Source organism: Bubalus bubalis, chromosome 1 (assembly GCF_019923935.1).
Source record: "Bubalus bubalis isolate 160015118507 breed Murrah chromosome 1, NDDB_SH_1, whole genome shotgun sequence".
Taxonomy (NCBI): Eukaryota; Metazoa; Chordata; class Mammalia; order Artiodactyla; family Bovidae; genus Bubalus; species Bubalus bubalis.
In genome coordinates this window covers 190672864-190685606 of record NC_059157.1, presented here as the reverse complement: position 1 = coordinate 190685606, position 12743 = coordinate 190672864, and the positions used below count along the sequence as shown (strand labels likewise).

Genomic DNA, 12743 nt, shown 5'->3' with positions numbered 1-12743 from the left:
CTCAGTAATAGGAACGAGGGGACCAGCCTCAGCTTGTGAGAAGTAGCTACAGAGACCCTCAGCCGACTGCCCATGGTGAGAGACTCGACACTTCCCCAGCAAGATGACTGCTGGGCCCTGGCACCAGGGCTGGGCTCAGGTTTCTGTCCTCAAGAGGCCACCTGACCACAGGGCTCCTACCCTGGGAGGACTTGGGCGTCCTGAGGGCAGCAGGGGCACAGACCATGGGTTGTTTGGGTCTCTGTGGGGACACCAGCCCCTTTAGCCCCAGAGGAGATGGGGATTGGTGCTACTGGGTCAGCCTCTGGGGGTTGGGTGGCCCTGGGCACCACACACCACAGTCTCCAGCTGACTCTGGGGCCCTCAGGCCCAGGCTGTCTCTGGGATGCCCCCACTGCTCGCCATCGGCCATGGCGTGGTCACTGGTACAACCTCAGGAGCACTTCCTTGGAAGTTCTCTGTCAGAATAAGAGTAGGGACCCTTGTCCCCAAGTCAACACATTCCCTCTCCTCAGGCTGCCTTGGAGCCTTTGAACCTACCCAGGGGTCCATCTGACGCCTGGAAGGAGCCCCAGCGCCAACTTCATGGCAGACATGGGTGTGGATGCACGACCCGTGTTCCCGTCAACATTGGACCCGCCAGCAGCCCAGCCCAACCTGGCCCCTGCCCGCTGTGGCAGCCCCTACCTCCCAGAGTCAGCCCTGGAGGACCCACTTCCAGGACAGGCCCAGCACCCACAACTCAGCGCAAGGATCCAGCTGGCTCTACAACCCGGCTGGCGAGGGCAGGGCGAGCCGTGGGGGCTCAGCTCCTGGTGTCCCTGGGCACCTCCATGGCCCAGTCACTGCAGCAGAGACCTGCAGGCAGCAGCTCGATGCTCAGTGGGGCTGGACGATGCCATCCTGCCTGAGGGACCCCTTGGAGCAGCCTCTGTGGGTCCCCAGCCTCCAACACTAGTGCAAACACGTCGGGCGGGGGGCATAGCCCCGTAAACGTCTGCTTCCAGAGAGAAGATCAGACCAGCGATGCTGGGCAGCAGCAGCATGGGGCTGTCAGGGGAGAGGCCCCTCTGCCTCGCCCAGCCGCCCCTGGGCTGTGAATGTGTTCACCTCCTGGAGGGTTTAAGACCAGCCATTTCATGTATGGATCCAGGGCTTCAGCCCCAGGCAACTCTGGGGTTTCTGTCCCTCTAGGCACCCGTGTGTTTGAGACCAGTAGCTGGAGAGCCCAGCGCAGTGCCCAGTGGGCAGCTCCCCTTCCCCACATGCATGAGGTGGGGGGTGGCTGAGCACCCCCAGCCCTCTCCTCAGAAGTGCTGGGATCCTGGAGGCTGGGCCACCACAGGTCTAGAACCTGAGGCTTCTCCTGGGGGTGGCCGCACCAGCATTTCCTGAGGTCCCTGCACAGCCCTCTCTACGGCCCTGGCTGCCGACTTGTTTGGGGGTCAGTGGCGCCTGCGTTACCTGTTTGGCAGGGAAGATCCGGGCACACGATCTGGGGATCTAGGAGAGAGGAAAAGAGGCGGGGGTCCTGGTGACTCCTTCAGGTCCTACGGGGCCAGGAGCCCCTCCTCTCTCCCCGCCTCTCCCGCTCCTTCCTCGCGCAGCCCCACCTCTCCCTGCACCGCCCTATCCCTCCCTTCACCCCGCCCTCCCCGCCCCTCCCCCCACCCCTCCCCCGACACCTCTCGGCCCCGCCCCCCCCGCCCCCTCCAGGACTCACCCGGGCACAGCACGTCCTCCATGTCGTCGATGAACTTCTCTGCCACCAGGTCGGAGAAGAGCGTCATGTTGCGCACCTGCTGCGGCTTGTCGCAGGCAATGGAGTACAGGTTCTCGCTCTCGTGCTTCTCGTGGAACATGTCCCCGATGCCGATGGCCGTCACCGTCACTTCGTGGTTGCACAGTGCCCGCAGGTTGAGGTCGTCGTCCCGGGGGTCGTGGCGGCCGTCTGTGATGACCACCGCGAACACGCGGGTCTTCTGGCGCCGGCTCTCCTTGATGAGCTTGTTGTAGGCGAACTTGAGGGCCGAGGGTGTCCAGGTGCCGCCAGCAATCCACTCAAGGTTCTTGACGGCCTCTTTGAAGCTGGACAGCGAGTCGATGCGCTCGTCGTCCAGCTGGATGGCTTCGAAGGTGCCCTCGTGGCTGTACTGCACGACGCCAACGCGGGTCCCTGCAGTGGGCGCGGGCGTGAGGTCAGCCTTGGCAGAGCTACGGCCCCTCCGAGACCCCTCCCGTGGACTTCCGTCTGGATCCCAGGTGCCCTGCGCGCCGGCCCCTCTCTGCTCAAGACTGCGGCCTGGCGCTCCCGGACCCCACCCCACTGCGGTGCAGCTGACCCGTCTCCGACTTGGGGTCCTTGGCGATGGCCCCCAGCCTGTTGACCACGTTGATGACGAAGTTCTTCTCCAGGGTGAAGTTGGTGTAGCCAATGCTCTCAGAGCTGTCGATGACGAACACCACATCCAAGGCGCCACAGCGCTTCTCACAGTCTGCCGGGAGCCAGGAGAGTGGTGGGGTGGGGTCAGCGGGAACCCGGCAGGAGGGCGGAGCCGGGCGAACCGAGGGCGGGAGGGGCGGGAGGGTCGCCGCGCTGACCCCCGGCCCATGGAGACACCCTTAGACGCCAGGGGCATGCACCCAAGTGCACCATGGGAAACAGTGAACGCAACCCGGAGGGCAGGACTAGGGCAGGTGACCTTGACCCCTGGACAGGAGCCCCAAGGGACACAAGTGCTCCGATGTAGCTGCGTGGGGGCCGCAACTCACCACAGCACCCGCAGGTCTCCCTCACGTAGGTCATGACGTCGCATTCCTGGAACACAGCCGGGTGGGCGGGGCAGAGCGTGAACCACAGGGAGGGACCAGAAGTGCTTCCTGGGAGCCTGCCGACCCTGTCCACCTCCTGCCCTGAGCTCACCCCCGACCTGTCTGTCCCTGCTGCCCTTTCTTAGGATTTTAAGACGCAGGAGGACCCTGAGTCCAACCCAACTGATACCTACCGTGAGGCCGGGGTCTCCTGGGGGGCCAGGCTCTCCCTGGAGGAGGAAGGGTGACAGTGAGAGGTGACATTCCTCATGGCCAAGGCTGCGAGGGCTGCAGGCCATGTGGTTTGGGTGCCTGTTGGTCAGGCTGACCCAGGGGCTGGGCCTCAGGGCCAAAGGCATGGCGACTGACCTACCTCAGGTCCTGGGGCTCCTCTCTGCCCTCGTGGGCCAGGCTCACCAGGGGGACCAGGATCTGCCTGAGAAGGAAAAGGGCAGGTGGGCTCTGGCAATGCCCTGGGTGGTCCCCGCACACGGCTCTGCCCTGGGCATGGAGGTACTCACAGGCTCTCCCTTCTGGCCTTTCCTCCCAGGTTCTCCTTTGGAGCCAAAGTCACCTCTGCTCCCCTGTGACACAGGACACCCTTGTTAATAGCGCAGAGAGCTCTGTGGCCCAGCACTGCTTCCCTGCCCCAGCCTCAGCAGACCTGCCAGCTTTTTCAGGAGGAACCCGTACTCAGCAGTGCTGGCAGAGATGCAACCCCGCACAGATTCAGGGCATAGCCAGCTCCCACCCCCAGAGCTCAGCGGAGGCCAGGCACACAGACGGCCCCATGCACCACAATACGTACCTCGGGGCCGGGGGGGCCTGGCTCACCCTTGTCTCCCTGGGAAGCAATCACAGGGGTCACTCAGCAAGGGCCAAGGGCTGGCAGGCCCTGCAGCCCCATCCCAGCCCTCATGGTGAGCCACGCAGGCTGTGGGAGAAGGTCTGAGGTTCCAGGAGGCCTGCCTCTTGCTGGCACCTCGGGCCCTTCTCCACTCACCCTAGGCCTAGCAGGAACTAGCAAGAACCTTCCCTGGTCATGGCCCTCCCCCAGTACCTGTCCCACGTCAGGTGCCAGGACTTACAGGTGCTCCTCGGGGTCCGGGATAGCTGAATCCAGGCCTGCCAGGGTCTCCCTGGGGGACACAGGAGGCCAGTCAGGGCAGGTCAGTGGGAAAATGTGGAGACTAAGCCAGCTGGCCTGGACTGGGGCAGGTGGGGAGGGGCCTCATGGGCAGGGACCGCTTTGGGAGGACATACTACCCCCAAGGGTGAGAAAATGGGGGAGGTGGGGGGGTTGCTGCTCGGTCCCTGATGTCCTCCCACACCAAGGGGGCTGAGCGGGCAGATTCCTGGAAGACTTGGTCAGGCTCCCAGCCCCATCCTGGAGGGTGGGGAGGGGGCATACCTTGGGGCCAGGCTGTCCCGAGTCTCCGCGGGGACCAGCATCACCAGGGTCTCCCCGAGATCCCTGAGAACAGAAAGGAGGCAAGGAGTCGGCAAAGAGGGGGACTGACGTCATCTTGCTCTGACCCCCAGGTGACACTGTTGCCCCATGGGGCTGGGCATCCTGAAGGTCTCTACTCTCCATGAGCCACGTCCAGCTCCCAGGCCCCACACCGCCTCCCATCTGGTAAAGCTGGATCCCTCAGGGCAGGATGAGGGTGTGAGATGCCCCCTGTCCCGCTGCCCAGGTTTTTGGGGACAGTGTCCTTCCTGCCCAAGGACAGAAGATCCAAGTGGACTGCAGGGTGGGGAAGGGGGACAATGAGGTCAAAAGACAGCGAGGGGCCTGGGTCCCAGAGCCACGGGCCCTCCTTGGCATTCTGCTACTGACCTGTTTCCCAGGCTCTCCGACAGTCCCCTGGGGACCTCTGGGTCCAGGCAAACCACGATCTCCCTGGAAGGAAGAGGGATGAAGCGCCTGAGACTCACTGTGGACGTGAGCAAGGTGGGGCTGTGCTGCCCTCCGAGAGGCCCTCAGCCCTGACCACAGTGGCCCCCGGGCTGGGTCTGAAGGTGGAGGGTGGGAGAGGGCAGGGGCTCCTGGTGCAGCCCCTCCAGCAGGAGGGCACATGGCCCCTGTGACCACCCAGCCATGACCACTTGCCTTGGCTCCTTTGTTGCCAACCTCTCCAGCCAGGCCCCGGGGCCCCTCAGGACCAGGGTCCCCCTGTGAGGAGAAAGGCCAGGTTAGTTTGGTTTGCATGCGAGGGAGGTGGGAGAGGGGATCACTAACTCCCTGGAGGAGGAGGCCGCACACTGTGGAGGGTGACGCTGGAATAGCAGGCCTGTCCACTCAGCCTCATGCAGCCTGGGCAGGCAGGGGCCACCACTCATGTCCAGAGGAGGAAGCCCTCCTTGGAGCCCTTCACTCAAATTTCACAGGGAGCTGGCCACCTTCGGCTTTCATCACAAGACCTCCTGTGCCAACTACAGGAACACATGTGTGCGGGGGAGGGGAGGGGAGGCCGGGGGTGGAGCAGAATGCAGCTTGCGCAAATGTGCATGGTGTGCATGGAACTGGCCCTGCCCAGGCCCCTCAGCAGGGAGTGCCTCTTGCTCTCTCAGACCCTGCAGGAAGCGCCCCTTGACGGTCAGGCCCTGGGGGTCGCCTTTGTTGTCTGAGGTGGACTGTGGAGGGGGTGTTGGTCATCCCTTGTTACAGGGGCCCCGTTGGCCCCTCAACCCAGTGAGACCCCAGTGCAGACACAGACACGGCCGACAATGCCCCAGGCTCCCCTAACGCAGACACTCACCTTCTCACCCTTGGGGCCGTCACTGCCTGGGCCGCCTTTGGTTCCAGGGTCTCCCCTGCGCCCCTGCAGAAAACAGGCTTGTGGAAAGGGGGGTCCTGATGGTGGGGGCCACACTGGAACCCTACTCTCTGTTCTCGCCATGAGGACTTTGGCGGTGGGGCCTGGGACCCCCTTCAGAGTGCTTCAGCCTAGACTGTGTCCTCTGCTGGGCCAGTCTGTCCCAGCCAAGGGTCTGGGAATGATGCGGGCTGGGGGTTCAGGTGACATGACTGACACCAGCTTGGACCAGCTCTCTGCGTGGTCACTTAGGTCCCTGCTGGATTAGGCCAGGCCTCAGGCTGCGACCTCTCTGAGGGTCAGCCCGGAGATTGGCCCTGTGTGTCTCTGGGTCTAGATTTAGCCCTCTGGGGAGTCCTGCTAGGGGGGATGAGATGGGGACACGGGGCCACTTCACAGGCACCAAGTGTCTGGCAGGGGCATGGTTGGGCCCTGCAGGCCACTCTTTGGTGGCCCTGCTTGGTGTCTGCAGCATGGGGACAAGGGGCACATTTAGAGACGCCAGAGGACGTTGGGCTCAGAGATGCCCGGAGCAGGGAGTGTGCTGGGGTGGCTCAGCAGGAGGCAGGAGCCGGGGGACGGGCACCCCGGGGCTGGGCGGATGTGAACTCACAGGCTCGCCTTTGGGTCCTCGGGGCCCAGGCCCGCCCTTGGCTCCTTTCAGGCCAGGACTTCCTGGGGCTCCGTTGTTGCCTTGATAGCCCTGTGGGGAGGAGATAGCTCAGTTACAGTGATCTGGCCACATGTGTGATTGGCCAGGGGCAGGGCCCAGCCCCAAGTGGACTCACGCCCGCTGCCTCCAGAGGGACCACGTTTGCCTCAGGTGCAATATACCCTGGTCACCTGGCAGCAGGGCCAGAGAGATGGGGTGGGGGGTGCTCAGGGTCCAGGCTGGCCTGCACTACCACCTCCCTCCCTTCCTCACTGCCCCTTCACCGCATGGGGTAGCACAGGCCTCAGCGCAGGGCCTCCGGGAACACTTGCCTTGCTTCCTTTTGCCCCATTCTCCCCGGGGGGGCCTCTGCGTCCTGGGCGGCCAGGGTCCCCCTGGAAGTGTTTGGAGAAATAAAGAAATCAGCCTCTTGTTCCTCAGACCCAGGAGCAGGACAGGACCCCGGTGGGGCTGGGGGCTTGTAATTCTCCTCCTGTGTCCATGGAGCAAGCCCTGCCTCCGTGTGGGCACCCCATGACCCCCATGTGTGGGCACCCCACGACCCCCATGTGTAGGAACCCCATGACCCCCATGTTTGGGCACCTCGTGGCCCCCACTGTGGGCACCACATGACCCCCATGTGTGGGCACCCCATGGCCCCCGGCCTGATTTTCAGGGACAGCGCCTCTTGGGTGTCTAGGCTGGGTGCTGGGGGCAGGGAAAAGGCCCTGGAAGGGTGGTGGCTCCATCTGCTCTGGCCCGCCCGCGCCGTGGCCAGGCGGTCTACCTTTGAGCCTTGGTCTCCTCTCTCCCCAGGGCTGCCGGCTTCCCCCACGTAGCCATCAGGGCCCTGAGAGAAGGGAGAAGGTTGTGTTGGGCTCCTGCCCAGGGCCGTGCTTGAATTTTCTCTGTGAGCTCAGGGCCAGTTGACCAGGGGGAGGGTGACCAGCATCCCATCTCTGGACTGGATGCCGGGACCCCTTGGGCCTGGGTGGGCCGATCAGACAAGCTGCTAACCTGGGGGGACGTGCCTTGGGACTGTAGAGCAGTTCCCCTCCATCTGACTCAAGAGCCCTGAGGTCACTTGTCACGTTGTGACCCCAACACTGGCTAAACTCTGGCAGGGGTCCAGGACAGGTGGTTGGGGAGGAGCTCCACTATGGCCCCTGCCACCTGGCTTCCCGCTACAGCTGGTGGACTGACCCCCGCCTGGTGCCTAGCATCTCCCAGAGCCACCAGGCTGCACTCACCCGATCCCCGGTGTCTCCCTTGCAGCCAGGAGGTCCAATGCGCCCCAGCTTGCCCTGAAGGAGAAGAGGGGAGCAGAAGACGCATCAGGGCCGGATTTGGGGACATGAGCCCTGATGACAGGGGTCAGAGGTGCCAGGTCTGGGTACACTGGGCACCCCTTGTGGGACATCTGTGTGAATGGCTGTCAGGGTGGCACTTCTGTGAAGGTGGGAGGGCATCCCTGGGGTGTGGCCGGGAGCGTGTGGGTCTGTGGTGTCTCCTCCACATATGTGCATGTGTGCATACATGCATGGTCTCCTGCAACACTTTTAAGTGTGCACCCGTGCAGGTCTGTGAACCCCCAGCCAGTCCAGACATAAGGTCTGCAGGCCAGGCTGGGAGACTCCTGCCTGGCCAGTACCTGCTTTTCTGCAGCAAATGTCCACTCCCCTCATGCGGGTCCCCGTCTGTCCTGTGTCCATTGAGGAGGCACAACCAGGGGCTGCCCAAGCCACAGGTGTGGGCAGTGGGTGGATGGGCCCAGAAGCCCACCCCCTGAAGGACCTGAGAGTCTGAAAGGGATCATGCTCATTCCGTGGGTACTGCTGCCCTGCCCAGGAACGGTGTACTCACCTTCTGCCCATCTGTCCCGTTCTTGCCCGCCAGGCCCGGGGCACCCTGGAGGAGAGGGGAGGAGGGACCCCATTAGCTCCCTGGTACTTCCTTCAGAACAGTGGGAAGGTGGGCACCCTGCCCTTGCCCGCCGCTCTGCTCACCTTCCGCCCGTCGGCTCCAAACTCGCCCTGTGCAGGAGGAAAGAGGCCAGTTAGTGCTGATCTCCCGCATCACAGACACCACTGCCTCCAGGCGGAATCTGCCTCAGACCAAACATGAGGCCAGAGAGGCCCCAGAGGTCATGACTGGCATGACGTGGGGTCTCGTGTCCCAGCAAGGACCCTGGGCTAGCTGAAGGATGCAGCTGAGGGGGTTGGGCTGGGTGATGCCCAGATGCTCAGATGCCCAGAGTGGAATCTCACCTTCTCGCCTTTGAAACCAGGAACACCCTGAGGTCAGAAGAAAAGAAAAGAAGCATTACCACAGGTGGGCAGGGTGCTGGGACCCACCCACCAGGTCCAGGGAAGAGAAGAGGGTGTGTCGGCAGGCTCTGGTGGAGAGGTGCCACCAGGGATGATGCGACACTGGAAATACCGAGGCACTTCGCTTCCGTGGGTCAGGGGCAGGGGTGATGGACTGTGCCGGGCACAGCCTGACCCCATGGCTGGCCCCTCCTGGAGGCAGGAAGCCCTTGGCTTGTCCCCATGTCCCCACCCCCCAGGCAGGGTCAGCAGCAACTTACCTTGGGTCCAGGGAATCCAATGGGGCCTTCGATGCCTGGATCTCCCTGTGCAAGAACAGAGGGTGGTGGATGCAACCCCAGCCGCGGGGACAGGGGCCTCTGGATGGGCCGGGGTGGGGAGGGCACTCACCTGTCGCCCCTTCTGTCCAGGCTCTCCAGGCTCACCCATGTTGCCCTTGGCGCCCTGAAAGCAGATGCCAGAGAAAGGAATAAGGGAGGCATTGGGCCAGGGGAGCTCCTGGGAGGTGGTAAGACTGTGGTCCTGGGGTTGGGTGGCCAGGTGACAATTATAGTGCCACCTCGGGGCCCCTAGAGTCCTGGACCCTGTCAGAACAGGCCTATCTGACCTGCTCCCTTGAGCTCTGACTGTCAGCTCTCTGAGAAGCCGCCCTGCGGTGGGGCTGGAGCGGCCCTGGGGTGGGGGTGCCCACACAGATCTACAGGACTCCAATTCTGCACCTGGCTGCTCCTGCCCGTATGTCATGCCATGATGTCAATTCCTCTGGATCCTGTGGGGGCAGCTAAATAACACCTCAAGACAGGCCAGCTCCCCAGAATTCAAGGTTTAACTGTACAATGTGGGACTGTATTAAGTAAATGCATCTACTTATTAAGATGCTTCCAGTTTCAGGGCAAAAAGATGGGCAGAAGTGAGAGGAGGTCAGAGAAGGGAGGAGTAAGGAGCAGAAGGTCTTGGGGATCCAGGAAGAGGGAGGCCACAGACAGGAACTAGTGGGTGGGCAGAGGCTTCTGAACATCTGTGCCCCATTTTGGGGTTCTTTCTGCCCCCACACTAACCACAGTGATCTCCACAGCAGCTTCCAGAGATGCTCCCTCCCCACCAAGGACCAGAGTCACAGCTCTGCCATGGGTGGCCAAAGCTGCCTCTGGTGGAAAATAGGACTGGATCTAGGACTGGAGTCACCAGGGAGGCAGCGGGAACATGTGACCAGCGGCCTGGCAGACAAGCACCTAGATACCTCACCCCTGAATTTGGAAAGAAGCAGCTTTCTGACATGAATCACTGGCGTTTCTTATACTCGGGTAGTAATTTTGGAAGAATTTCATTTTATACACCTCTGCTGTTATGAAAATGCAGGGCCAACCTGACCTCTTAAAAACCACTTATTTAATAAATGACAAGCATGGGTGCCCTGTATGAATTTTCACCATGTTACTAACAGTAATGTAGCTCGTGCTTCCTTATGTACATGGGCATGCTTGTTTACTTTAGAGGAGTATTTTATGGGCAAATCTTAATTTATAAGTATTCCTACTTTTCTGAAAATGCCATAGGAAAGGAAGTTGATAAAAACTGAATTTTAGATCCTCCAGGGTGAGAAGTGGTGAGTCCATCCACCGTGCAGTGGCCCTAAGATATATGGAGCTGGGGAGAGGTCAGAGGCTTTCCTGTGGCATCGGCCCCACCGGTGGTCTGGGCATCTTACCTTCTGTCCGCGGTAGCCCTTGGGGCCAGGGGGCCCAGGGATCTCCAGACAGCTGACCTTGTAGCACTAAAATCAGAAGCAAGGGGCAGTGTGTGAGGCCAGGGTCACAAGCACCAGGAGGGAGGGAGGGGAGTAGGCTGGGCCCCCTGGACGCTGGGCCATCCTGAGAACGGGCCTGTGTGATGGAACAGACTTGAGAGGTGTCCAGGAGGGCTCTGTGCCCACCAGGGGCAGGTTCGGGGGTCTACATGAGTGCTCTAGTCAAGTTTGGGAAACCAAGGCTGGGTTAAGCAATGACTGGCAATAGGAAGGATTAAGTTGCTGCTGGCCAGTGTCCGCTGATCTTGCATGGTAAATCTCTGTGTTCTGAGCAGCTGTCCTGGGAAAGGGCACGCTTGTAGGAGCCAGGGCTGTGAGATGGTGCTGGGGAAGCACAGGGACGAGGGTCCCACACTGGGCACACAGCTGGCCACCTGCCTTCTCCTCCTGGCCTGATTTAGGTGGATAGAGCCTGTCAGCCCGGGGGCAACCTTCAACCTCAAGCCTCATCCACAGGGATTGCAGGTGACCCTGATGCTGATCTCCTGGGCTTAAACAGCACGATTTTGGCCAAGAGCCCCTCAATCAGGCTACAGTCTCAGGCTCCACAGGGAGCAGAGGGGTCATGCTCCCTCATCCCTTCTCATTGTCCTAGCTCCCGGGAGTGGGGTGTGGGAAGAAGTGGTCATCTCTTCTGAGTCAGAGGCCCTGGCAGCCATGGGGCTGGGATGGAGACACTCTCACCTCTCCATAGGCTTCATGTTTCTGCAGAAAAGACACAGAGAGAAACCCTGGTGAGTGGGGAACTGGAGGTGGCACCAGCTCCACATCTGGGCAGGGACCCAGGACATCAGAGCAGACATCAGACCCCTCCCCACCCCCGGCCCACACCCTTCAGTCACCTCACAGCGGATAGACAGACCTGGAGCGTGTACTGCCTCCTGCTGCCCTGCCCCAGCCCGCCACTCACCATGACCTTGATGATGCGGTTGATGGTGTCCTGGTCGATCTCAGTGGAGTCCGGCCGCATGGTCGCATAGTTGTTCCGGTAGAGCTCGTGGGGTGTGTTGGCAATGTCCCGCAGGCCCTGTTCATTCAGCTTCAGGTTGGGCGGCACCGCGAACAGCCGGATGCCCTCCTCGCGGGCTCGCTCTGCCTGCAGCTTGATGCCCCCACACGGGCTGCCGGTCACGTGACCGTCGGTGATGACCACCGCGAAGTTGACCACACCCTTGCCCACATGCCGCCGGACCTCCTGGGTCATGTTGGCCAGCATGCAGTCGGTGAAGGTGCCCCGGCGGAAGGAGCTGATGCTCTGCAAGCTCTTGGTGAAGGAGGCCCGGTCGCTGCCCGGCGGGCTGAACACCTCTACCAGATCGGAGAAGTGCAGGCCGCCGTAGCGCCAGCTGAGGGCCACCTGGTCCAGGTAGAGCTCATCCTGCAGTTGGCTGATGAACTGCAGCACAAACTGCTGCATGTGGTAGAGCAGGCTGTCAGTGGGGGACTGCATGGTGATGCTCTCCGACGTGTCCAGCACGAAGTACACGTGGATTGGGCAGTCGGCCTTCTCTGGGGATGCACAGGCGTCACCTCGGGGCCTGAGCCGGTGGTCCTGGGGTCTGCCTGCTAGGTCTCCCGGCAGCCGGCCCCGCCCCTCCACCCTAGGCCCCGCCCCATCCCTGCCCCACTCGGCCCCGCCCCACCACACCCACACCAGTCGTACCAGGGCAGCTATTCCTGTCCGAGGTGCCAGGGCTGATGACCTCCTGCTGCTGAGCATGGACGGCCCCCAGGAGCCCCCAGAGCAGGAGGGCGGAGCAGGGGCTGCGGAGCATCTTGGCAGCACCCTTGCGCCTCAACATCCTGCAAAAGGGAAGAGTGGCGCTGCAGACCGTGCCCCACCCTCACATCACCGGCCCCCAGCCCCCCTCCCCAGATGATGCTGGGGGGACACACGGAGGTCAGGAAGCACCTCAGCTCAGCGTGCGCCTTGTTCCTTTGCCTGGGTGGGGACAACAAGCACAGTGGGAGCAGAGACTGCAGGTTTTGGGCTCCATTCTGAGTGTGACGTTCACTGTTCCTCCCTGCCCTGCGCAGCCTGGGTGTAGAGATTAAAGCAAGCCCCATAGGAGCATCAGGAAATCCAGGAGGGTTTCCTGCAGGAGGTGATGGATGTGCCCAGACAGAGAGAAGTGTCCAGAGGAAGGGAACTCCCTGCCCAGAGGAATCTAGTTTACAGAGGGCTGGGGGCAACACTCGATTGTGTTGACTGAGAAGGTGGGGTGAGGCGCAGGCCAGGGGTTCTGAATTATACCACACACATTATACACATCACACAAACACTCCACACCACACAACCACACACACAGACATCACATACACATCAT

The 12743-nt window shown here is 61.9% G+C and overlaps 1 protein-coding gene across 3 annotated transcripts in view; it reads right to left on the bottom strand.

Annotated features, from left to right (window-relative positions):
• The window catches only part of COL6A2 (collagen type VI alpha 2 chain), a 31223-nt gene that overhangs the window by 5222 nt on the left and 13258 nt on the right, over positions 1-12743 (bottom strand). For 2 of the 3 annotated variants that reach the window (XM_044947838.1, XM_006047049.3), the window contains exons 2-27: positions 12080-12219; positions 11327-11925; positions 11101-11121; positions 10318-10383; positions 9000-9053; positions 8870-8914; positions 8550-8576; positions 8289-8315; positions 8146-8190; positions 7533-7586; positions 7070-7132; positions 6615-6677; positions 6244-6333; positions 5574-5636; positions 4925-4987; positions 4652-4714; positions 4223-4285; positions 3900-3950; positions 3620-3655; positions 3333-3395; positions 3185-3247; positions 3006-3041; positions 2773-2818; positions 2343-2495; positions 1724-2176; positions 1465-1503 (exon numbers count right to left, since the gene is read on the bottom strand). In XM_044947838.1, the coding sequence (XP_044803773.1) occupies positions 1465-1503; positions 1724-2176; positions 2343-2495; positions 2773-2818; positions 3006-3041; positions 3185-3247; positions 3333-3395; positions 3620-3655; positions 3900-3950; positions 4223-4285; positions 4652-4714; positions 4925-4987; positions 5574-5636; positions 6244-6333; positions 6615-6677; positions 7070-7132; positions 7533-7586; positions 8146-8190; positions 8289-8315; positions 8550-8576; positions 8870-8914; positions 9000-9053; positions 10318-10383; positions 11101-11121; positions 11327-11925; positions 12080-12218 (2485 nt within the window). In that variant the 5' untranslated portion in view covers position 12219. Of the gene's footprint in view, positions 1-1464; positions 1504-1723; positions 2177-2342; positions 2496-2772; positions 2819-3005; positions 3042-3184; positions 3248-3332; positions 3396-3619; positions 3656-3899; positions 3951-4222; positions 4286-4651; positions 4715-4924; positions 4988-5573; positions 5637-6243; positions 6334-6614; positions 6678-7069; positions 7133-7532; positions 7587-8145; positions 8191-8288; positions 8316-8549; positions 8577-8869; positions 8915-8999; positions 9054-10317; positions 10384-11100; positions 11122-11326; positions 11926-12079; positions 12220-12328; positions 12455-12743 lie in introns of those variants that run through there. The other variant, XM_025293032.2, reaches the window with a different exon arrangement.